This window comes from Myotis yumanensis, unplaced genomic scaffold (genome assembly GCF_028538775.1).
Source record: "Myotis yumanensis isolate MYYU_CA2020_CCGP unplaced genomic scaffold, mMyoYum1.0.hap1 SCAF_23, whole genome shotgun sequence".
Classification (NCBI taxonomy): domain Eukaryota; kingdom Metazoa; phylum Chordata; class Mammalia; order Chiroptera; family Vespertilionidae; genus Myotis; species Myotis yumanensis.
The window spans coordinates 9,079,885-9,104,476 of record NW_027223774.1 but is presented as its reverse complement, the minus strand read 5'-3'; the positions used below and the strand labels follow the sequence as shown (position 1 = coordinate 9,104,476).

The 24,592-nt window shown below is 53.9% G+C and overlaps 1 protein-coding gene across 5 annotated transcripts; it reads left to right on the top strand.

The window, feature by feature from the left end:
- Window positions 1-5,442: 5,442 nt before the first annotated feature.
- MED25 (mediator complex subunit 25) lies at window positions 5,443-23,014 on the top strand. Of its 5 annotated transcripts, none has more exons than XM_070401616.1 (18): window positions 5,443-5,613; window positions 5,710-5,755; window positions 6,145-6,269; window positions 12,305-12,403; window positions 12,767-12,887; window positions 13,108-13,270; window positions 13,407-13,537; window positions 13,826-13,913; window positions 14,011-14,204; window positions 14,529-14,657; window positions 15,105-15,190; window positions 15,263-15,320; window positions 15,460-15,567; window positions 17,918-18,106; window positions 18,499-18,570; window positions 18,659-18,877; window positions 19,164-19,344; window positions 21,251-23,014. In XM_070401616.1, the coding sequence occupies exons 1-18, from the start codon at window positions 5,480-5,482 to the stop codon at window positions 21,493-21,495; spliced, it is 2,388 nt and encodes a 795-aa protein (XP_070257717.1). In that variant the 5' UTR covers window positions 5,443-5,479; the 3' UTR covers window positions 21,496-23,014. The 5 variants fall into 5 exon arrangements, with proteins under 5 accessions (XP_070257717.1, XP_070257716.1, XP_070257719.1 ...); XM_070401615.1 differs by having other exon boundaries at window positions 14,526-14,657; XM_070401618.1 differs by lacking the exon at window positions 21,251-23,014 and adding an exon at window positions 19,807-19,939.
- The last annotated feature ends 1,578 nt before the right edge of the window (window positions 23,015-24,592 follow it).

Genomic DNA, 24,592 nt, shown 5'->3' with positions numbered 1-24,592 from the left:
CCTCTTCCAGTTCCGCCTGGCCTCCCCCGTTCTGATCCATGGTCAGGTCACTTCCTTCTCTGCTACCTCTTTCCCAGCTCGCTGGGGCCCGACCTCACATTTTGTTGTTGTTAACCCTCACCCGAGGGTATTTTTTCCATTGATTTTTAGAGAGTGGAAGGGAGGGAGGGGGAGAGAGAGAAACATCTGATGTACGTAGATTGGTTGCCTCCTGCACACACCCTACCAGGATGGAACCTGCAACCCAGGTATGTGCCCTTGACGGGGAATCAAACCTGCGACCCTTGGATGCACAGCCCGGGTCTCTAACCACTGAGCACACCGGCCAGGGCTAGACCTCATATTTTCTCAGCCTCTTTCCCTTGGGTTTAGCTAAAAATCTGGAGGGCCCTACCCGGTTTGGCTCTGTGGATAGAGCGTCGGCCTGTGGACTGAAGGGTCTCGGGTTTGATTCCGGTCAAGGGCACATGCCCAGGTTGCTGGTTCAATACCCAGTAGGTGATGTGCAGGAGGCAGCCAAGTCAATGATTCTCTTTCATCATTGATGTTTCTATTTCTCTCTCCCTCTTCCTTCCTCTCTGAAATCAATAAAAACAAATTAAAAAGGTAAAGAAAACTTATAAATAAATAAACGTCTGGAGGGAGAACGGCCCAAGGTCAGTTGGAGCACACACGGAAAGGGCCTTATTTACTAGTAATTCTAAATACCAAATCTGCCCTTAAGTTGCAGGGAATAATGCCTTGGGTCCATCGCACCAGGGTCCAACAGGCGACAGGCCCAGAACCTGAGGCTACCCAGAACGCACGCTACTCCTGCGAGTGAGCCTGTATCAGACCTCAAGCCACTGTTCCGCAGGAATACCAACCAGGATATTAGCCACTCCTGCCTCACAAGCGGGCTCCAGCCCTAAGACTTCAGCACTTCCTTGTGCTGTACCTGAGAGAGAGAATCCCATCGGTTGCTATGCTGCAGTTATCTGCTGAGACATACGTGGAGTTCTTAGGGCTCCTCCTCCTCCCGTCCTGTTTTCCACCAGCCAGTTTTGCTCTCCTGCCTTAGGAGAGCAGTAGTTTGGTTAACATCTACCAAATAGCCACAGAAGGAAAGATAAAACATTGCTGGGTATGTCATCAACATCCCAAAGACATCCCCTTCTCAACCAGGAGCTCCAGGTAACCCCAATCTCAATCTGACCTCTGTCCCATAGGCTCCACCCTGCCCACCCACATCTGTCCGATTGGACTAAGACCTGTGTTTGATGTGTAAACCTTACAGGTCAGGGGCCCTAGGTTAGCCTTTCCTTAAATTGCCCAAGGAAGGCCTGCCCCTGGACCCCTTGCACACCATCCACCAGCGGTGGACCTTGACCGCCACCAGACTGGGTATGCCCCATGGCTGCACAATCTCCGATATACCCAAAACAATTTTCCAGCCCACTGGTGTGGCTTAGAGTGTTGACCTATGAACCAGGAGGTCATGATTTGATTCCCGGTCAGGGCACATGTCCTTGTTGCGGGCTTAGCCCCCAGTAGGAACCGTGCAGGAGACGGCTGATCAATGATTCTCATTATTGATGATTCCATCTCACCCTCTCCCTCTCTGAAATTATATATATGAAGATTATCAAGGGAAAGGGGTCACGTTCAGCCAAAAGAAGTTATGGATGGCTGACCTTTGTCCCTCAGCACCCCTCAAGAATGAGTGAAAATAAGAAAGAGGAAAATCAGCTATCCCACAAAAGATCTATTTAACCTAGCTGAGCCCTTACCCCACCCTAACTCTACGCTTATCTTTGAGAACAGGAAGGCCTGCAGTTAATAGTTCCTTGGCAAGAACGAACTAGTTAAAATGAGCTCAATTGGAGGAAACACTGCATAGTGTAAGATTAACCACGATGCTGTAAACCTGAAACTAAAAATACAAAATAATATTGAACGTAAACTGTAATTGAGGAGGAAAAAAAAAATACATCTAAGAGAAGGTGGCTGCCAAAGTGACCTGCAGAGACCAGAAATCTGATAAAGTCCATACTAAGTGACACACCCACAGGTGCCATAGTAATGGACAGTCACCATGACAACGATGGAAGGAACCACAAAAGGACAGAAAAAAGGCAGAATCTGGAAAAACGTTAATGGCCCCTTCCTCCCCGCCCCCCATATCTCTTTCCTGGATCCTGGAAGGAGAAGCTGATTTGAGAGCTAAACTCTTGCTTTTTCATTGAATAAAGTTTGCACTGTTCATACTTTCGGTCTCTTACTGGCTTCAAAACACAAAGGGAAAAAGAACCCAGCTTGGGGTCCTCAAAAAGAGGACTTTCACCCCTCAGGTAACAGTTTTACTTCATTTATTTACAGAAGATACCGAAGAGCCTGGCTTGAAGGCAGTGACCAGGCCAAAGCGTTGCCTAGCAACCACCAAGTGGGTAAATTGATAAACAGCTGTGCTCTGCTCAAAGGTGGCCTGGGTGCCAAGGTGCTGCCTAGCAACCACCCATCAGCCTAATCCCCATCCTAAAGCTGTAAACAGCTCAAATATAGCCTCGTGAGGCATCTCTATAGCACCCTTCCTTAGAGCAAAATGGAGAAAAACACCATCTCCTTCCTCCCCCTCCAGGATGGTTTGGTCCAGCAAGTGTTGCCTAGTAACCACCATATGAGATGGTTGTTTTTGTTAGGAGAAAAAGGAAGATGAAATCCTTTCACAAATCACAAAAATACGTTTGTGATGAACTTACAGGATTGTGTGTCGTGCAGAATGTGCAAATACTCCTCCCCAAATCCTTTCTCCAAAGTAAAAAGTTGACAGTGTCACAAAACAACACGTTTTCACAAATATGATCACTGTGCTGATGCTGATCTGAGTCCTGAGCCTTTGCTGTTATTTCTGCAGATTGTCAGGAGTATTAACAATTTGGAACGAATTCAGCTGCCCTGGAAGAAGGCCCTTGCTTAGTGGGAGAACCAATCTTTTTTAAAAAAATATATTTTTATTGATTTCAGAAAGGAAGGGAGAGGAAGATAGGAACATCAACGATGAGTATCGTTGATCGGTTGCCTCCTGCACGCTCCCTACTGGGGATTGAGCTGGCAACCCGGGCATGTGCCCTTGACTGAAATTGAACCCCGGACCATTCAGTCTGCAAGCACTGAGCCAAACCAGCTAGGGTGGGAGAACCAACCTTGAGTTTTCCAATTCACAGCTGCCTTCAGGCTCTTGGTAACTACAGTGTAGCCTTCTACCTCCAGCAGACAATTCTACTCCAACCTCTCTCTTTTTTTAAAATTAATTTCTGGTTCGCTGTCTTTTGGGGGGAGGGTAGGATTCTTGAAGACCACCAGTTTAAAAATCATTCATTCAACCAGTCTTACATTTACCTTATCTAAGTAAAAGTTTTCTTATAGTTAAGAGGGCAGATTTTGATTTTAGGTACCATTTTAATCTTTTATACCTGTGGATCATTATTCCTTTCTCCATTTTACTTTTTAAAATCTTTCTAGTAATTTTATGAAAAATTGAATCACACTGACATAAAAAAGGAGGAGCCCAATTTAGATGAAAATTGAGATATAATGTCTATGCGTTTAGTCTTTGTTTGGATCCTGATGCAAATATAGCAATTTAAAAAAATATATTTTGAGATAATTGAGGAAATTAGATGAAACTAAGAAATAATATTGTTAGGGGCTGATAATGGCAAAGTGGTTATGTTAAAAAACACAGTTTTTAGAGATGGCAGTTAAGCCTGAAGAGGTAAAATATGATGTTGGGGACTTAAAAGGCTTCAGCAAAGAAAATATAAAAGAAGGAATGTATAACATAAATGTGACAAAACAGTGATCCTGCGACGTGCAAAGGATATGCACCATTTTAACAAATATTTACAATCTGCATTGGAACAAGTTGACCTGATTGACACCTGCACTGGACCATGTCTGAACCTTCTGATTACACCAGCCCCATGGACATTACTCTTTCCAGGGTGAATTAACGTGACAAAGTAAAATGCTATATCATTGCACTTTCCATTAGCACTTTTTACATGAACAATTTTTAAAAAAAAATATATTTTATTGATTTTTTACAGAGAGGAAGGGAGAGAGATAGAGAGTTAGAAACATCGATGAGAGAGAAACATTGATCAGCTGCCTCCTGCACATCTCCTACTGGGGATGTGCCCGCAACCCAGGTACATGCCCTTGACCGGAATCGAACCTGGGACCTTTCAGTCCGCAGGCTGACGCTCTATCCACTGAGCCAAACCGGTTAAGGCGAACAATTTTTTTTTATTTGCTATTTTACTTTGTGTGAGAAAAGCCTGCTTATAATCCTTCCCATGAAAAAATAAAAGTATTTCTATTTTCCTAAGTTTTTATTTATTGGTAAGATGTATTTATGTAGTACATTTCTGTCAACACGTAAGTGACACTGACTTTCCCAGTTGGTCGAATTTTTTTTTCCAACTTGTTTTAGGGAGTCTTTGCGAACAAATCAGTATTTTACGTTTTCTGGCTTTGCTGTAATGGTAAGAAACTTTCCCCAAGTCTTCAGGATTATATAGTGTGTTTCTTTATTCCTTCAGATATTTATTATGGTTTCACTTGTTGCATTTACATTTTTAATTCACCTGGAATGTACTTAGGTTCTAGGCCAGTGTCTGGCCCCGCTCCCAGAAGACAACTATCAAGTGTTGCCTGGCAACCTCCACTTGGGTTGGAGTTTGGCTTCCGGTGGTTGGGGGTGGGGCGTGGAAAAACGAAACAGCTGCAAAGCCTTCCGAGTTGACGGCAACCTTAAAGCGTTGCCAAATCACCCCCATCTCCCTGCTCCAGAAAGAACTTCACTGAAAACCTGTGTTAGAAAAAAAAAAAAAAAAGGACAGCGTGAGCGTTGCATAGCAACTAGGTCTTCAGCCCTTTCCTTTGAGACTAGAGTCGGAACTAGAGCCCCGCTCAGAGATGACGGCCGACGGTGCCGCTTTCAATATATTCCGCTCTCAACAGTCCTACCAATGACTCATTCTTTCACATCAGGCCCCAGAGGCGTTCGCTAAGCCCTTTCTGAGTCTTGCACCCGGTGGGTGAGAACAGAGGGGGTAACAGAACCGACGCGCCCTGGATGCCCCGCACTAAGGCAGCGCGCGCGTCCCCTGCGGTGCACGGCTCTCCGGCGCGGGTGCACGCGCAGCGCAGGCGCACGGCCTTCCGGCGCGGGTGCACGCGCAGCGCAGGCGCACAGCTTTTCGGAGCGGGTGCACGCGCAGCGCAGGCGCACAGCCTTTCGGCGCGGGTGCCCGAGTGGCGCAGGCGCACAGCCTTTCAGTGCGAGTGCACGCGCAGCGCAGGCGCACGGCCTTCGGGCGCGAGTGCCCGGGCAGCGCAGGCGCACAGCTTTTCGGAGCGGGTGCACGCGCAGCGCAGGCGCACTTCCGCTCAGCTCGCGGAGGCTTCTGCCGCGGTGGCGACTAGCTCGCGGGGCATGGTCCCCGGGTCCGAGGGCCCGGCTCGCGCCGGGGGCCTGGTAGCTGACGTGGTGTTTGTGATTGAGGGCACCGCCAACCTGGGGCCCTACTTCGAGGGGCTCCGCAAGCACTACCTGCTCCCGGCCATCGAGTGAGTCCCATTTCCACAACTCCAGCCCCGCCCTCCGACTTTCGTTTCTCGCAGCCTCTTGCCTGACCCCGAACTTTTCATCTCCGACCCTCACAGGTATTTTAATGGTGGTCCTCCCGCCGAGACGGACTTCGGGGGAGACGTGAGTCTTGGGACTCTTGAGACTGAGGGAGGAGGGGACGGGGTCCGGACGCCTGGGTCCGAGGGAGGAGGGGCCGGGGACCTGGACCCCTGGGTCCGAGGGAGGAAGGGCCGGGGACCTGGGCTCCTGGGTCCGAGGGAGGAGGGGCCGGGGACCTGGACCCCTGGGTCTGAGGGAGGAGGGGCCGGGGACCTGGGCTCCTGGGTCCGAGGGAGGAGGGGCCGGGGACCTGGGCTCCTGGGTCCGAGGGAGGAGGGGCCGGGGGCCTGGACCCCTGGGTCCGAGGGAGGAGGGGCTGGGGGCCTGGACCCCTGGGTCCGAGGGAGGAGGGGCCGGGGGCCACTGCTTCCTCTCTGAGATCTTAGCTGAGCTCCTTGCCCCCCTCCCAGTATGGGGGGACCCAGTACAGCCTCGTGGTGTTCAACACGGTGGACTGCGCTCCCGAGTCCTACGTACAGTGTCACGCTCCCACCAGCAGCGCCTATGAGTTCGTCACCTGGCTCGATGGCATTAAGTGAGCTTTCCCCTGTGCTTGGGGTGGGGTGGGGGGCCCTGTGAGGGGCCGTGGACGGATGGAGGCTGGGGTCACACCGGGTGGCTGAAAGGCCTGGGGGGTTGGAGCGGGGGTGGGGGGGAGCGGGGGATTGTGTTTTTGTTCATAAGTCACTCCTGTGTTGGGTTCTGTGTGCTCCGCGATGCTGCCATTGGGTTGGGAGGTAGAAACGCCTGCTCCAGGCGGCCTTGAGCTCAGTACCCCCTTGGTCCTCCATGCATGATTCTACACTTTCTGTCCACAGTTCCTCACCTCTACTCCAGTCCTTTTCCAGGGCTCACTGATGCCTGAGGGCAGGGGACCCGGCCTGGACCGATCCCTCTGTGCTTTGCACGGAATTTCGTTAGTTAACGTTGCAGATTCTTGCAGGTTTACGCAGCCTGGAGCCAGATCACAGCAGTCCCAGACCCAGGGCCCCCTGTCCTCTCTGTGCCTAATACAACTTATCCTTCAGGGGGGTGTGTGTGCTAATAAGACAGACAGTTCCTGACTTAAGATTTTTCCACTCTGTGATGGTGCAAAAGCGATAGGCATTCAATGCAAACCGGCCAGGTAAAGCTCTATGTCCAGGAGGTTAAATGCATTTTGTTTTTTGTTGTTTTTGAATATATTTTTATTGACTTTTTTTTACAGAGAGGAAGGGAGAGGGATAGAGAGTTAGAAACATCCACGAGAGAGAAACATCCATCAGCTGCCTCCTGCACACCCCCTACTGGGAATGTGCCGGCAACCAAGGTACATGCCCTTGACCGGAATCGAACCTGGGACCCTTGAGTCCGCAGGCCGACGCTCTATCCACTGAGCCCCACCGGTCAGGGCGGTTAAATGCATTTTGAACTTGTGATATTTTCAGCTGATGCTGGGTGTACGTTCAGGAGCATCTGTACTTGTATTCGTTAGTTGTCGTATTGCTTATCCGTTGACGCGTAAGAGGTTACCCCAAGACTCAGTGGCTTAATAACAAGCATATATTATCTCATGCGGTTTCTGTAAGGCATTCATGAGTAGCTTAGCTGGAGAGCTCTTGCTCAGGATCTTTCTCATGAAGGTGCAGTCACCAGAGGTTTGGTTGGTTCTCAGAGGATTATTTCCTGGGTGGCTCCTGCTGTGACTGGAGGCTGGAGGGCCCACCTCCTTCCTGGCTGTTCGCCACCAGGGCTCCCGTCGGGGCTGCGTGAGTGTCCGCCCAACATGGCCACTGGCTTTCCTCAAACGGAGCCATCCACCAGAAAGAGCAAAGAGGAAGCCACAGGCTTTTTAAAATCAAGTCTTGGAAGTCATTCATCCTTCCTTCTGCTGCATTCTGTTTGATGCACAGTCAGCTGTAGTCAGTGTTTGAGGGGTGGGCATACTAAGGGGTGAGGGCATACTAAGGGGTGAGGATCACCGGGGCCTGGCTGCCATGCCTTCATAGGGGTGCATTGGGGAGGAGATGAGTGGGTGATTTACAGAGAGGAAGGGAGAGGAAGAGAGAGTTAGGAACATCCATGAGAGAGAAACATCGATCAGCTGCCTCCTGCACACTCCCCACTGGGGATGTGCCCGCAACCAAGGTACATGCCCTTGACCGGAATTGAACCCGGGACCCTTGAGTCCGCAGGCTGACGCTCCATCCACTGAGCCAAACCGGTCAGGGCGTGAGTGGGTGATTTAAATCAGCGCCTGGCATGGATTCAGTGCTACCTGAGTGTTTGCTGTTACTTTGTCTCAGTTTCTTGGTTTGCAAATGGATGGCGGTAGTTCGTATCCCAGTATTGTTGGGGGGATCACAGGAGCTAGTCTTTGTCCTGTGTGAAGCTCAGGTCTGGTCTGTGGTCGGAGCCCATGAAACAGCACCCTTTCATTACGTTCCTTCAGCAAATGTTTGCTTTGTTCCGGGCCGTGTGCTGGACTGGGTGCCGAAGGTTCAGTGGGCAGGTGACGCCTGCTTTTCCCTCACGGCCATTAGAATTCGTGGTCAGGGGAGAGCAGGGTTTCTCCGCCTCTGCGCTGTTGGTGCAGATCCTTGGCCGCTACCCACCAAATGTCAGCAGCCACTTCCTCCAAATTGTGACAAACCAGAATGTCTTCAGACACTGTCAAACGTTCCTGCGGGTAAAACCACCCCCGGTTGAGAACAGCTGGGATAGACTGTGGTTGGTAAGACAGGAACCGTGTTAAGTGGGGCTCCTTGGGGCCTGAGTCCAAGTCTGATGTCCCTCAATTTCTAGCACCCGGTCCGGGAGGCCTGGCGCAAAGGGGGCTGGAGGAAAGCCTGACTGAACACGTGGGTGAATGAATTAACACCCAGAATGCACTTCGTACTCGGACTCTCCCTGGCAAACTGTACTGGCTTCCAGACCCACCTTCAGTGCCCGCCCCTGATTCTGACGAGCAGCCAGTTGCTCCCTCTTTTGCCCCCATGACTTCAAGGTGCTCACTTGTCACAGCCCCACACCCACCTTTGGGTTGTGCCTGTCCAGGACCCTGGGTGTTGGCTTCCCGCTGGGGCCTGGCACCCTGAGGGGGCAGGAAACCTCGCCTGAGTAAATGAATGAGTGAAAGCTATAGGGAGGGTAATCACCACAAACCAAGTCTTCTGATGGGGGTTTAAGTATCGGGAAAAGCAGTCAAACCCCCTTAATTAAAAACTTCAAGGGCACTAGGAAGCTAAGAGAGAAATGTTTTCTTTATATATATAAATAGACATTTTTTTATCGATCGATTTTTTTATTTTTAAAGCTTTATTTATTGATTGACTTTAGAGAGAGAGGAAGGGAGAGAGAGACAGACACACTGATGTTCCACTTTTAAAAAAAAAATGTTTTTATTGATTTCAGAGAGGAAGGGAGAGGGAGAGAGAGATAGAAACATCAATGATGAGAGAGAATCAATGACTGTCTGCCTCCTTCATGCCCCCTACTGGGGATCGAGCCTGCAACCCAGGCATGTGCCCTTGACTGGAATCGAACCCAGGACGCTTCAGTCCGCAGGCCGATGCTCTATCCACTGAGCCAAAACCAGCTAGGGCTGTTCCACTTTATTTATGCATTCATTGGTTGGTTCTTGTATGTGCTCTGACTACGGCTCGAATCCACACCTTGGCATATGGGGATGATTCTCTGACCACCTGAGCTACTGGGCCAGGCCCGGGAAGTGCTTTCTGAATACCTTCATCACAGGCCACCTTCCCGTTCATCAGCTTAGAGTACACTGTGTCTTTAAGCAACTGAGAATGCTTTGTGTGCTGTATGCGCACTGCAGAACCCTCTCAATCGGTTGATAAACATTTTAAGCTATTATTTTACATTCACTGTCGTCATTGTTTTTATCAGTCCTATGTAACCATCTGAATTCAGTTTCTGAGATGTTCCAGGCAGGTCTGTCACAGAGACCACAGAGAGTCAGCAAGTTTTGTTCGCACTTGGGGAAATCTTATCTTCTGCGGGAGTGTCGGGAACTTCGGGAACAAAGCATGCAGTGTGACTTTTGAATCGGCCTTGGTTTGGGAAGGTGCATTTCTGATGTTACATCCTGTCTTACAAAAGAGGCGGTTTTCCCCTCCTACAGCTTGTGACTCAGGTCAGAAAGGAGAAGTTAGAAGGAAAAGAGCCTTGGCGTCTTCCCCATGGCGCTGTGACGGTCATTCGTCCATTCATTCATTCAACAGACATTTGTAGAGCACACTGTCCTAGGCACTGAGGAGTCAGGCACATAAGACGGGCAAGTCCCGACCCTCTTGGGCCGGGGACCTGGCTCGCAGGGAGCCCTCAGTCAGGCCTGGCTGCTGATCACGCTCATTGATTGGACTTGCACCTCGGGGGCCTCCAGGGACCTGCTAGCTGGTGAAAGTGAGCAATGCAGGTTTTGAGGTTATGACATCGGGCTGGACAAATGGGGCAAGTGAGCGCACCCAGAGTACTTTCAGTTTGTTTTTTATTTACTTTGTGTCTGTGTCAGCGGGGCTATTAGGAGCTAAAGTGTATCATAAATTTTATATTTATTTATTTTTAAAATTTTTATTAATTTCAGAGAGGAAGGGTGAGGGAGGGAGAGAGAGAGAGAGAGAAACCTCAATGATGAGAGAGAATCATTGATTGGCTGCCTCCTGCACACCCCCCACTGGGGATCGAGCCCACAACCTGGGCATGTGCCCTGACCAGGAGTCGAACTGTGACCTCCTGGTTCATAGGTCGACGCTCAATCACTGAGACATGTAGGCTGGGCTTTTTTTTTCTCTTTCTTTTCCCCACTGATTTCAGAGAGGGAGAGAAATGGAAACATCAGTGCTGAGAGAGAATCCTTGATCTGTTGCCTCCTGCAACCCAGGCATGTGCCCTGACGGAGAATCGAACTGTGACCTCCTGGTTCATAGATGGAATGGACACTCAAACACTGAGCCACGCTGGCCGGGCAACTTTATGATATTTAAAACATTTTACGCCCTGACCGGTTTGGCTCAGTGGATAGAGCGTCGGCCTGCCGACTGAAGGGTCCCAGGTTCGATTCCGGTCAAGGGCATGTACCTTGGTTGTGGGCACATCCCCAGTGGGGAGTGTGCAAGAGGCAGCTGATCGATGTTTCTAACTCTCTATCCCTCTTCCTTCCTCTCTGTAAAAAAATCAATAAAATATATTTAAAACAAAACATTTTACAACTGACCGTATTTTTTCCTTGCTCCCCATTTTCAAGTTGTTCTCATGTCTTGGGCAGAACATTTGTTACGTATCTTTCTCTGAGTTGGTAACAGATTGCTCATGCTCAGTGTTCGGTAAGGAACAACTTTTAGGATCTCAAAGTGGTCGGTTGGTTACACGTTCCCTCACAAATTACATTTTTAAATTGAGCTGAACTTTACATAGCAAAAGTAATCATTTAGAAGTGAACAGTTCAGCCGAAACCGGTTTGGCTCAGTGGATAGAGCGTCGGCCTGCGGACTGAAAGGTCCCGGGTTCGATTCCGGTCAAGGGCATGTACGTTGGTTGCGGGCACACTCCCAGTAGGAGATGTGCAGGAGGCAGCTGGTCGATGTTTCTCTCTCATCGATGTTTCTAACTCTCTATCCCTCTCCCTTCCTCTCTGTAAAAAAACAATAAAATATATATATAAAAAAAAACACAAATATTAAAAAAAAAAGAAGTGAACAGTTCAGCTCGGCTGGTGTCAGATGGTGTCTGAGACCCTGTTCCTCCTCGGGCACATCCTAGAGATGGCTCCGTCCAATTGGTCTCCTTCCCTGACCTGCCCTAACCAAGTACTAAAAACTGGGTGGCCCAGAACAGCGGGAATGCGGTGTCTCGGGTCAGGATCCAGGAGTCCGAGCTCAGGGGTGGGCCGGGCCTGGTGCTCTCCAGAGCCTTCCTGTCTCCCAGCTTCTGGTCACCCCAGACCTTTCTCACTTGGTGGCCGTGTCACTCCGGTCTCCACATGGTGTTCTCCCTGTGTCTCTATGTCACCGTTTCCTCGAAGCGTGTCTGTCTGTGTCCCAGTTCCCCCTGTTTATATGACACGGGTCATACTGGATGCGGGCCCTCCCCGCAGTGTGGCCTGAGCACCTCTGTGAAGGTCCTGCTTTCCGATAACACGCATTCTGAGGTCCTGGGTTGGGACCTCAACATGTCTCTTCTGGGACACCATTCAGCCCACAGCACTGGGAGCAGAGGGCCTCTGTACCAGGCTGGGGCAGCGAGGCTGGGGCTGGCTTTAAAGATGGAGAGATGGCCCCGAGGCGGGAGGCGCACGGGGATTGGGGTCCCAGGCCCTTTCCCTGGTCCCTCCTCTGATGGGGCCTCTTCCGAGAGAGACTCCCTCGCCGGAGATGACAAATGTCCCCTGTCCCCTGGCCTGGCACTGTGCCAGCCCTGGGGATAGAGCAGGGAACTCAACAGTGTCCCCATCCCAAGGCGCGCAGTCCTGTGCTGGGTAGGGGAGGGCACGGGCGCAGGTTCTTCAGGTGTGGCCTGGGGGCTGGGAGGTGCCGCAGGGACCCTGAGGACTGACAGCCTGGCCTCGTGCAGGTTCATGGGCGGGGGTGGTGAGAGCTGCAGCCTCATCGCGGAAGGCCTCAGCACGGCCCTGCAGCTGTTCGATGACTTCAAGAAGATGCGGGAGCAGATGTGAGTGCGCCCGGTGCGGGGTCTCGTGTCCCGTGCTGGTCTCTGTCCACTGGGCTCAGAACCCACTTTGCCTGTCGCAGGACTCCACCCCCGTCTCACACTGGGGAGTTAGGGCGGGGAATCCGGAGGTGGCCCCTGGCTGGTGCCTCATCAGGAAGGGGTGTCGGACTCCTGTCTCCCCTGTGCGCTGTCCGACTTGGGGTCAGTCAGGAACCTCAGAGCCTCAGTGTTCTCAGCTGTGAAATGGGGCCATCCCCCCTGACTTCCTGTGGGCGGAGTCCCTGTACCTCTGCTGTGCCGGGTCTGGGTCCCTTTTCAGGGCCTTGTTGCCACCTGCTCCACATCTGTCCTTGTTCTTGGCAGTGGCCAGACTCACCGCGTCTGCCTCCTCATCTGTAATTCGCCCCCATACCTGCTGCCCGCTGTTGAGAGCACCACGTACTCCGGGTGCACAACGGAAAGTCTCGTGCAGAAGATTGGGGAGGTGAGGACGCCCGGGTGTGGGGAGAGGGGCTGGGGCTGGACTTTCGGGTCACAGAATCCCCTGGGGCAGCTAATTCAGGTCTCGTGGTCCCCTGTCCCAAAGCCTGATGGGAATTTGGTTTTAGGGTCCACGCCGTCCAGCCACCTAGCAGGTGTGTGTGTAGCAGCCGGGGGGCTGGCCCCTGTAGCCCAGTCCTTACTGCTTGTCCCCTCTCCTGCAGCGAGGGATCCACTTCTCCATCGTGTCCCCTCGGAAGCTGCCTGCCCTGCGGCTTCTGTTCGAAAAGGCAGCCCCCCCGGCCATGCTGGAGCCACTGCAGCCGCCAGCAGACGTGAGCCAGGACCCACGGCACATGGTGCTGGTGCGGGGACTCGTGCTGCCCGGTGAGGCCCGCTCGCCTCTGGGGGGTGGGGGTGTTCTCGCCGGCTGACTCCCTCTGACTTGGATTTCCTTTCCCTCTCCAACCACTTCTCATGGGGCTCCATTGCCCGTCCTCCAATGTCCATCCTCGGCTCTCAGTCGGGGGTGGCTCGGCCCCAGGCCCGCTCCAGCCAAAGCAGCCTGTCTCCCTGCCTCCAGCTCCATCCTCGAGTGCTGCGCTCTCGGCAGCCCCCCAGCAGCCTCTGCCCTCCGTTCCCCAGCAGTACCAGGTATGGGCATCCCAGGAAGGGACATGCTCTGGGGCCTTGTGGGAGCCCTGCCCCTTGGAAGAGGCCTGGTTGGATGCTGGCACGTGGGGAGTGATGGGGGTTTCCGTTGAGACATGCAGAGGGGGGGACTCTTGCGGGGCAAGGAATCATGTCCTGTGGGGCGATGGGAGTCATGAACTCCTGTGATACTGGAGTCGGGGTGCCTGTGCCTTGTGGGGCGGGTGGCCCCATGTGACACCAGGACAGGTGTGCATGGTCCTCATCAGCCCCTCCCCTCTCTATTTCCAGGTTCCCGGGAACCTGAGTGCAGCTCAGGTGGCTGCTCAGAATGCAGTGGAGGCTGCCAAGAACCAGAAGGCTGGGCTGGGCCCGCGCTGTGAGTCCAGGGGCGACAGTACAGGGCAGGGGCGGCGGGGACAGCCAGACCTCTCTCCCAGGGCACCTGCCCCACCTCTCCCCTTGGTCTCTCGCAGTCTCGCCCATCAACCCTCTCCAGCAGGCGGCTCCAGGAGTGGGTCCCCCCTTCAGCCAAGCCCAGGCCCCTGCGCTGCCACAGGGGCCACCTGGCGCCCCCAAGCCGTCTCCCACTTCCCAGCCCAACCTGGTCTCCACGGTGGCTCCTGTTCAGGGCCTGGCCCCCACTGCGCAGCCTGGGGCCCCATCCATGGTAGGTGTCCCTATGCCTCCCACTTGCTGCCGCTGCCCCACTCCCCCCGTCTGCCCCAGGCTAGCACAGTGCAGAGGACAAGCAATTTGCCTGCTGAGGAGGGCCCAAGGGTGTGGGTGTGGTTCCTGGTGGATGAAGATTATTCTGACGATTATTCTGAGTCCTGGAATCTTCCAGGATCAGAGTGTTTATATCTGAGGGATGGCCACGGGGATACAGAGGAAGAGGCCTTTGTCCCGTTCTTGCTGGCCTGTCTCTCTCAGGACAGTCCCTCCCAGGAGTTGGTCTGACCCCCTCCCCACCCTCCTTTCTGTCCCCTAGCAGGCGGGCACGGTTGCCCCAGGTGGGGTGAGTGGCCCTTCCCCAGCCCAGCTAGGGGCCTCGGCCCTCGGGGGGCAGCAGTCCGTCTCCAACAAGCTCCTGGCCTGGAGCGGGGTCCTCGAGTGGCAGGAGGTGAGTTGGCTTGAGGAGTCCTGGGCAGGTGGGTCAGGGCCGGGCCTGGCGGGGTGCAGGGTGCGACCAGGACCGCCACAGGGTCATGGGCTTGTGGTCCCAGGTAGTCAGTCCCCAGGACGCCCAGGTTGGGACTAAGGAGGTGGTAGGAATTGTATTGCAGGTGAAGAACCGAGGCGTCTCAGATTCTGGGTACAGACAGACCCAGGGGGTTGTAGCATGAAGGAGACAGAGGGTTGTGGGATTTGGGGGCAAGAGGAGGAGCTCAACATTTGTGGAAAGACTAGAGAATTGTGGGATTGATTGTACTAAGGAGGGGCCCAGGGTTCTTAGGACTGAAACTTGGGGAGATCCGGAGCTTTGGGGCTCCCAGGGTTGGGCAGGAGGGGGTGAGGGGACTGAGACTTGGGCCCCTCTGGCTGTGATATGCCTCTCTTTCCCCCTCAGAAACCCAAACCTGCCTCCGTGGACGCCAACACCAAGCTGACGCGGTCACTGCCTTGCCAGGTCTACGTCAATCAAGGAGAGAACCTGTAGGTGACTGTCGGGGGGTGGGGCGGGCTGGGATTTGCATCCTCCTGACACCTCTCTTCGCGTCGCCCCAGGAAAACAGAGCAGTGGCCCCAGAAACTGATCATGCAGCTCATCCCCCAGCAACTGCTGGTGAGTGGCAGGCGGGAGCAGCCCCAACCCCTGCCCATTCTCTCTCCCCTCATCCCTCCCCTCTCCCCTCATCCCTCTCCCGCCCCTTCCACCTGTGCTCCCCTCCTCACTTCCTCACTCAACACGCTGTGTCTCCCAGACCACACTGGGCCCTTTGTTCCGGAACTCAAGGATGGTCCAGTTCCATTTCACCAACAAGGACCTGGAGTCGCTCAAAGGCCTCTACCGCATCATGGGCAACGGCTTTGTGAGTCCTGGGCCGGGAGGGACCAGGGTGCTGACTCTGTTCTGGTCCGGTTGGGGGGCTTTGTGAGCTTGGCCCCCTCAGCCTCCTTCCAGAGCCTTCGCTTGCGTTATAACTATAACATGTGCCCGGTGGGATTCCACTCCCTGGTGAGATGTGGCAGGAGCAATGGGGAAGAAATTGGCTCTGACAGGTTTGCTGGGTGTATTGGTTTTCTGGGGCTGAGAGCAACAGAACTTTATTCTCACAGTTCCGGAAACCAGCATCCGAAATCCGGGTCAGCAGGGCAGGACCCCTCATGGCCTCTTGCAGCAGGCAGCCCAGGCGTTGGCTTCAGGCAGTACAAGTCCAGTCTCTGCCTCCATCTTCCCATGGCCGTCCTCTCACTGTGTCTGTGCCCGTGTCTGCGCGTGGCATTCTCCTCCCTGTGTGTGTCCTGCTTGCTTGCTTGCTTTTATAGCAAAGGGTGGACATTTATCGAGAAACAAGCACAGACTCCCACGAAGGGAGGGGGAAGGAGCCCCCTGTCCTGCTTTCTTACATAGACACCAGCCATTGGACTAAGGCCCACTCTAATGTCTTCATTTTAACTCGTTAATCTGCAAGGACCTTATTTCCAAATAAGGTCACATGTATTTTTGGAGGACAGTTCAACCTACACCCCCGAGGGAGGTCTCCCTACATAGGAGCAGGTCCAATGTTGAGTCCGTCCCGTGGACCCAGCCCTTCCCCAGGAGAGGGACCTTTTGGTGGCTTACCTCGTGGAATCCTCGGGAACATTCTGCACAGAAGGCGATCCTCGGCGTCAGGAATGCTGCCAGCTCCACATAACAAACCCAACCAGCAGAGTTTTTACAACAAACAGATGATAGGGATGGGGGCCTAAAACCATCATCTCTCATGGTTCTGTGGGTAGACTGGGCTCAGCGGGGCTAGTCTCGCTTGGGAACTTTTGTGGGGTTGTCATCAGATGATGGCTGAGGCTAGTCACCTGTCTGAAAGCTCGAATGGGCTAGAGCAGGGGTGGGCAAACTTTTTGACTCGAGGGCCACAATGGGTTCTTAAACTGGACCGGAGGGCCGGAACAAAAGCATGGATGGAGTGTTTGTGTGAACTAATATAAATTCAAAGTAAACATCATTACATAAAAGGGTACGGTCTTTTTTTTTTTTTTTTTTTTTAGTTTTATTCATTTCAAACGGGCCGGATCCGGCCCGCGGGCCGTAGTTTGCCCACGGCTGGGCTAGAGGCTCAAGGTTCACTCACGTGGTACAGGCTGTCCGCTCGGGGCTCAGCCCGGCCCTCAGAGTGCCCACCCGCGGCCTCTGTATGACTGGGGCCTCCTCACAGCGTGGCAGCCGGCTTCTGAGAAGGCCGTCCCCGGAGCGAGCTGTGCCAGCAGGCATTTGTTCCTGACACAGCGGGACGTCCAGAGGCAGGCAGCCGTTGGAGTGAGTTTTGCCGCCCAGGATGTCAGGGCCAAGATTCTGTTGGCTTCTCTCTTACGGTCACAAGATGGTCCTGAAGCTCCAGGCATCTTGTGTGACTTGATGCAGGAAGGCAAGAAGGAAGTGTGGCATCCGTCCTGTATCCCTGTCTCTTCAGGAAAGCGGACACTTCCCCACGCCCCCAAGCAGGCTTCATCTTGGGCAGATGCAGGGCTCCGGGGCCCAGACACGCTGCTGCCCCAGGCAGAAGGGCGGGGAGGGCAGCTCGCAGGATCTGCCTCAGATGAGAAACCTAAGCTCAGAGAGGAACACTCACTTGGCCAAGGTCCCAGAGGTGGCTCTTCAACCTCGTCAGCCCCACCTCCCTCAGGAGCCCCTGTTCTGAGCTTCCGTGTATTATGCTCTCACTTCACGTTTGATAACGTTTTCTCGGCACATCCTGTGTGTCCAGCTGTGGCCAGGATGCCTGGTGTGCATGGTGTGATGCTAGTGCTGCTGTCTTCCGTTCTCACTGGCAGAGGCTGCGGCCAGGAAGGGTGTGGCCATCCCCTAAGGGTGTTGCATCCCATGGGTCCGATGTGCTTCAGTTGCCCGCTTTGTGTTGAAGCCCCTCCTCAGCCGTGAGCCCTCCCAGCAGCCTCACGAGGTGGAGGTGGGGGTCAAGGTTGCAGAGCGGGACCCAGCCCCGTGTTTGGGCCTGGCCCTGGCCTTGGCCTTCGGGGCTCTCAGCGCTCCTTTAAGCAACTCAGTTTGTTTCTGGAGCAACTTCAAGCAATGCTCCAGTCTCCTCAGCCTTTCCCAGCAGAAACCTCGCCTCCTCGACTGGGGCTTCTAGGACCTTCTAGAACCGGGAGGGTGGGATACCTCCTCCTGCAGGGTGTGAATTTCTGGTTCTCTCCCCCCAGGCGGGCTGCGTGCACTTCCCCCACACGGCCCCCTGTGAGGTGCGTGTGCTCATGCTCCTGTACTCGTCCAAGAAGAAGATCTTCATGGGCCTCATCCCCTACGACCAGAGCGGCTTCGTCAACGGCATCCGCCAGGTCATCACCAACCACAAGCAGGTGCAGCAGCAGAAGCTGGAGCAGCAGCGCGGGGTGAGCGATGCAGGTCCCTGTCCCATCCCCGCCCTCCTAGTGCCTGCCCACCTGGGCCCCAGAACTCATGGCCAACCCCCCAGGGGCTTCTTGGGGCTCTAATACCAGCCACTACTCCTCTCCCAAGGCGCAGGCATCCAGGTACGGTCCCATCCCCACATTTCTTTGCGACTTTTCTCTCCCTTTTCAGTGACCTCATGGAATCTCCAAGACATAGGCCCCTCCTGGGGACCTGGGAACGTAAAGTTTCCTTCCCAGACCCTAACCTTCAAAGAAATGTTCCCAGCTCCTTAAAGGTTCCCCTTCCGGGCTCAGATCTCTGACGTGTGGAGTGATCCTCTCAGAGCTGCTCCACACGCACTCAGCGACCTGCTCCTTCTCTCCCTGTACAGATGGGGGCGCAGCAGGCACCGCCCGGGCTGGGCCCCATTCTGGAGGACCAGACCAGGCCCTCACCGAATCTGGTGAGGACAAAGCCAGCAGGGTCAGGGCCAGGGCTGTGGAGGCTGAGGGGTCTGGAGTCTCTTGCTCACCCGCATTTCTTCCCATTAGCTCCAGCTCCGTCCACCGCAGCCCCAGCCTCAGGGCACTGTGGGGGCCTCTGCAGCTGTAGGGCAGCCCCAGCCCCAGAGCGCTGCCCAGGCTCCCCCAGGCGCTGCCCAAGGCCCTCCCGGAGCAGCTCCTGGCCCGCTCCCTCCTGGACCTATCCTTCGGCCCCAGAACCCTGGGGCCAATCCCCAACTGCGGAGCCTCCTCCTTAACCCACCGCCGGTGAGATTTGGGGTGAAGGGGGCATCTGGGAACACGGGTGCTGGGCTCTGACAGTTGTAGACTTTTCATCTCGGAGGAGGGAGGTTGGCTTCATAAAAGGTGTGAGCACCAGCCCGCCAGCTCCTGTCTGTGTGTCTTCCCTGGGCTTCTGCTGAGATTTCTTTGAAGGAAGACCCCACACAGATGACTGGCTGAGACATGCTCTGAGCACTTTCTGTACCAGAGGCTTCATGGTTGGGCGGGGTCTCCTCACTGGGGCCTCTGAGCCGAATTTTTGTTCCCTCAGCCCCAGACGGGGGTGCCCCCACAGCAGGCTTCCCTTCACCACCTCCAGCCACCAGGGGCCCCTGCGCTGCTGCCCCCACCGCACCAGGGCCTGGGGCAGCCCCAGCTGGGACCCCCCCTCCTGCACCCGCCACCTGCCCAGTCCTGGCCTGCACAGCTTCCCCCGAGGGCTCCACTGCCAGGTAAGGAGGTCTGGGGGAGGCCAGGGTCTGGACTCAGTGTCCCAGCAGCCCCTGGGCTGGAGCCCTAACATTACCAAGAGCTCCTGGGAGGCAAAGTCCTGGAATTCAAGAAGAGTGCATCCCTGCTTGGCTTTGGGGAGTTCTGAGGGTTAGGGACCCAAAAACCTAGAGGGCAAGAGCTCTCCCTATGATCCCTCTCTTGCGTGTTCTCTGGGGTTTGCTGGGAAAGGTAGGCTTAGGGCCAGAGAGATGTTTTGGGGGGTGGGCTTCCAAAGGCATACGGGAGACAGCACATTTCTGTCCAGATGGGGCCAGAAAGCGCCTCTGACGGGTCCCCCAGGGCTTTCTAGACAACTTAGTGCCTTGGACTAAGTTGAGGAGGAGGGAGAAAGTAGCCCCAGGGCCCTTCAGGGCCCCAGGGACGACTGGGAGATGCAGTCCCTTCCCCCCCGCCCCCCCCAGGTCAGATGCTGCTGAGCGGGGGTCCCCGGGGCCCGGTCCCCCAGCCGGGCCTGCAGCCCAGCGTCATGGAGGACGACATCCTCATGGATCTCATCTGAACCCCCAACACCCAATAAAGTTCCTTTTAACACATGCCCCGGCTCCCGTCACTGTCGTCCCCCAGGACTGGGCAGGAGGAGACCGGGGGGAGACATCTCTGTCCTTGTTCCTGCTGCAGCAGACATCCCGAGGCCCAGGCTGGTGATGCCTGGCCTCGGCAGTGAGTAGTCAGGCGGTCTGGTACAGCCTGGCTCGGGGAGACTTGGAGGCAGGCAGGCACCAGGTGGAGGGGGCGCTCAGGCTCCAAACTGAGCAGCTTGAGGTGTGTCCTGGGGACACAAGAACCACAGAAGGCTACTAGCAGGGGATGGGCCTTGGTCTGCCAGGAGTCAGGAAAACGGGGAGGAGGCTGGGGGGGATGGAGGCTGGGGACTGGTGTGCCATGTGAAGGAAGTTGGGGGTTTGGGGACACTGAGGTGGGCCCCCAGGACCTGTCCTGGGTGCTGGTAGGTGGTGGGGCTTCTCTGAGTTAGGGGACTGGGGGAAGGAGCCAGTGGCGAATGCTAATGGTCTAAGGTATGTTCAAGTGACAGCTGCCAGGGTGGGAGCTCATGATGTGTCCTTAGGAGATGTGTGTGTTTGGTGGTTGAAGGCACAGAGTGGACGAGATCACGTGGAAAGAGGTCCCAGTCGGAGACCTACCTTCAGGGGCTTTGGATAGATGGACAGTGGGGCTGTCCCTGGGGTGGAAACCCAGCAGGAAGCAGGTTCGGGATGTGGTGAGGCAAGGGACCTGAAGGGTGTGCTCAGAGACAGGTCCAGAGGGAGCTGGTAATAGGCCCAGGTGCAGGGCTTGTGGGTGGTCTCGCTGGAGGCAGAGAGTCAGCTGTCTGTTGTCAAACTCTAGACCAGCGTTGCTCAAAGCGTGGTCCACTATGGACCACCAGCATCCACATTGTTTGGGACGCTGGTTAACATTAGATTCCTGGGCCCTGTCCCGGGAGAGAGGTTGCAATATGGTGGCCCATGGGCCACTCTACAGATGGGTTTTGTTTGGCCTTCCCTGTGTTAGCATACGTGGTATTTTTTCCTAAAGAGTTAGTTGTAAAAATCAGGATAATTCTTTCTCTCTCTCACACACACACACAGACACACACACAAAATCTGTAGTCTTGGCTTCTCTTGACAAGTCAGGAGATCTGGCACCCCTGGCCTGCCCTGTTGCCTAGCAACAACGGGCTGGAGCTGCCCCTTTCGATGGGGCGTGTGCTCTCTAATTCGCCACAGTCCCCACCACTCCCTCTTGGCTCTCCCACCTTTGTCACTGGGTTTGCCCTGTAGTTGTTCCTGTGGTAGTGTGCAGAGGAAAGTGAAATCTTTCTTGTACCCATGTCTCTATCAAAAGTGTCACAACCAAAGAGAGAACGAGAGGGCCCCGTGTTTCGAAAAAAATGGGAGCGAGACTATTTCTTTGTGGAAGTGAAGAACATGCCTACGTGTTTAATATGCAAAAAAATCATGTCTGTGTTGAAAGAGTACAACCTGAAACGTCATTATGAATCAAAGCACAGTAAGAACTTCGACCAGTATACAGACCAGACACGAGATGCGATGCTCATTGAACTGAAAAAGGGCCTCAAGTGTCAGTAGGGTTTGGAAAGCCAACCATAGAAATGCCGTGGCTGCCACATGCAGCCTCACAGTGATGTGAAGAGAATTACCTGGGCATTAAAACCTCCGACACACGGCGAGTTTATAAAGGAGCAGATGACATGTCCTGGACAGAAAACACATCCGTTTGGGCCATTATTTAAGCTGAACAGGCGTTTATTTGCATTGTACGGTGTGTCGAAGAGAAATCAGAAGATTGACAAGTCCAGTTGCTCGAAAGAGGCAAATCTATTGTGGCCTTTTCTATTTCTGCGCATGAACTACTTCCACCCAGTTAGCTTTATTTATTTGTGAAGTTGAGAATTTTCACGTGACCGAAGAAGTCTGTGACATGGTGCCAGGGCAGGCCCAACACTGGGTAAAGGCTTATTTTTGTGTATTTGCAGAAATGAAAAGTTTTACGTAGACAGGTCCGAACTCCTAAGCACAGCCACAGACAGTGGTAATGTAATGACCTATGTCACAGGGGAACTTGTCGGGACTCCACAGTCCAAGGTGGCAGCGTTTGGTGAGGACAGTCAGGTGATTGTATCAGTCACCCGGAACTGAACTGTGCAAAGGAAGTCAGTGGAGCACACCGCCCTTGATGCGCTTCTGTACGTTCATCACAGGCAGGTTGCTGGTGAACGTGAGCCAGTGTATTCCACAGAAGCCCTGTGACCTGGTCGTCACGCCATGTGTGGAAGAAGGCAGAACTGTTGCAACCAATCTACTTGGTTCATTTCTGATGAGGCAAAAGCCACACCTTGGTTTCCCTGTGAACGTTGGTCAAAGACTTCGGGTCAAGGTTATGACCCTCCTGAACACTTTTTCTGCGCAAGAACATTCACAAACAGCGACTTGAATGTATGATCATGTCTGCCCAGTCCTGGCAAAAACCGGAAGCCATAAGCAAGGAATATTCTGCCTCTGTTTCCTTTGCTGCAGTTGGTTTCCAGAAATGAAAGACATGACCCGGACAGTATTTACCCAAATTGTGGGGTTAAAGACCGAATTCCTGGAAGGCTTTCTGCATCCAGACTGTGAGGATGGACTAACACTGTCAGGTTGCCTTTGCTGGGCGATGCTGGTCGTGTGAGTGCAGGCCACACAAAGTAGTCACGGAACCACAGTGCAATAGGGTGCTGGTCCCGGAGCCTGCCCCGCAGCTCTCCACTAGTTGTCCTGAGTCTCCACGTGCGGAGGTCCCCACGGTTGTGAAAGGCGGTTTTCCGTTACGAAACGGAATCAAATTAAACACCGCTCCCAGGATTCAAGGCTGAATTCTTTAGAGCCCATCCCACCGTGCCCCCCGGGCCTGATGCTTCCTTCTCGGTGCGGAAGGGGTGATGTCAGCCTTCTGGCTTCAACTCAAAGGAGCAAAAGAATTACAAAAGAGAAAATTTTAATAATTAGATCTATTTTTCAATTTGTATTTTTTCAACTCTGAATTTGAAATATAAACTCCAGTACCAAACATGTTTGTATTATGTTCCATGCATTCACCATAGTTCAGTAAAGATGCAATTTGATTATATTTCTGGCCGTTGACTTTTCTTATACCTGGCTAGTTCACTCATTTATGTGGCCTGCCTGGCTCCTGTAGGCATTTGAGTTTCCGATCCCTGCCTACAGCTCTTGAGTCTGGGGGAGGGAGGGAGGAGGGAGGCTGGGGACTTTGAACAACTCCCTAGGACCGTGATTCCCACACCAACAAAATGTGGAGTAGGAGACACTGGTGTTAATCGACGAGGGAAAGTGGGCGTGGCTTCCCAGACAGTGTGTGTAGCAGGGGTTTCTGAAAACTCAGATGGCTTCACGGACCAGGCAGGTGATGGAAATGTGTGAAGCGGACGGGTGTAAGACGGTAGGGAATGATGGGGACTGTGGCGAACTTGGAGAGTGCTTGCCCCGCCCAAAGGCATTCAAATTAAAGACAAAACACACTGAGGACCAAACAAAAATCTGCTGGTGGGTCTGATGAGGCTGCCGGGCTGCCATTTGCGACCTCTGGAAGAAGGAGAAGACGTGAGGACGAGTGCAGAGCCCCGAGAAAGACCCGCGGGTGAGGGGCGGGCAGGGAGGGAGCCAGAAGGCAGGAGACGAGGCGAGTGTGTGCTGGAAGCTGGAGTGTTTCTGAAAGGAGAGTGATGGACTGTGTCCAGAGCGGCCAACAGGGAAGACGGTGGAGGGCAGCCAGCGCTGTTTCCACTGGGGTGGAGGGTACCCTGCAGGGAAACACAGGTTTGGATCCAGAACAAACGGAAGGAAAAGAAATGTTTCCAACCGCTGGTTTGGTCGTCTCCAGCCAGGGAGGCCCTCTGGACCTCAACACCCAGTTAGATGAACCTAAGGGACTGTCGGGCTCCCGTCTCGGCGCCATATTCACAGGGCGAAGCAGGAGAAAGCCCAGGGTTCAGATGCCCAAAGAGCGGGGAGAGATCTAGACACAGAACCCCCTGCCCATTTCACAGTCCAGGTAGAGACGTCAGGCGGACGTGCTTGGCGTGCCCGTTGGAGCCAGCCAATGCCAACAGAGCACATCTTTTGGGAATGTTTTTCTCTGAGTGCCAGGTATCGATAAAACTGTGTAAGTGTAGAAATTAGCAAAAACCTTAGAACAGGAAGGTGAAAATTCCCGCCCCAGCACTGATTAGCTCTGTGGCTTTGGGCAGGTCCCTGTGCCTCTGTGAGCCTCAGTTTCCCCATCTGTCAAGCAGTGACTTCCCTGTAGGATTGGCCACCTGGCAGGCTCGGCACAGCCGCCCACCACAGAGAGCTGCTGTGGCCACTGTGGTCGTCGCTGGCCCCAAACACTCAGACGGCAGGTGTGCTGGGCAAAGCTCGTCAGAGTCACCCACGTGTCCCTGGAGGTTGTAACTGGGTGAGTGACAGACTGGAAGGAAGCCTTTGTTTTTCTTTTCTTTTTTCTTTTTTTAAGAGAGAGAGACAGATATCGATTGGTTATTCCACTTGGTTATGCATTCATTAATTGGTTCTTGCATGTGTTTGGGGATCAAACCCATACCCTTGGCATATCAGGACAATGCTCTTACCAACGGCTCCCCGGCCAGGGCCCAGAAACCTTTCATTTTGG

Excerpts from the sequence above, each read along its gene's own strand:
- MED25 (XM_070401615.1), top strand. The coding sequence starts at position 5,480 with ATGGTCCCCGGGTCCGAGGGCCCGGCTCGCGCCGGGGGCCTGGTAGCT. Across the intron at positions 12,888-13,107 it reads TCGTGCAGAAGATTGGGGAG|CGAGGGATCCACTTCTCCAT; the intron begins GTGAGGACGCCC and ends CCTCTCCTGCAG. Across the intron at positions 13,538-13,825 it reads CCGTTCCCCAGCAGTACCAG|GTTCCCGGGAACCTGAGTGC; the intron begins GTATGGGCATCC and ends CTCTATTTCCAG.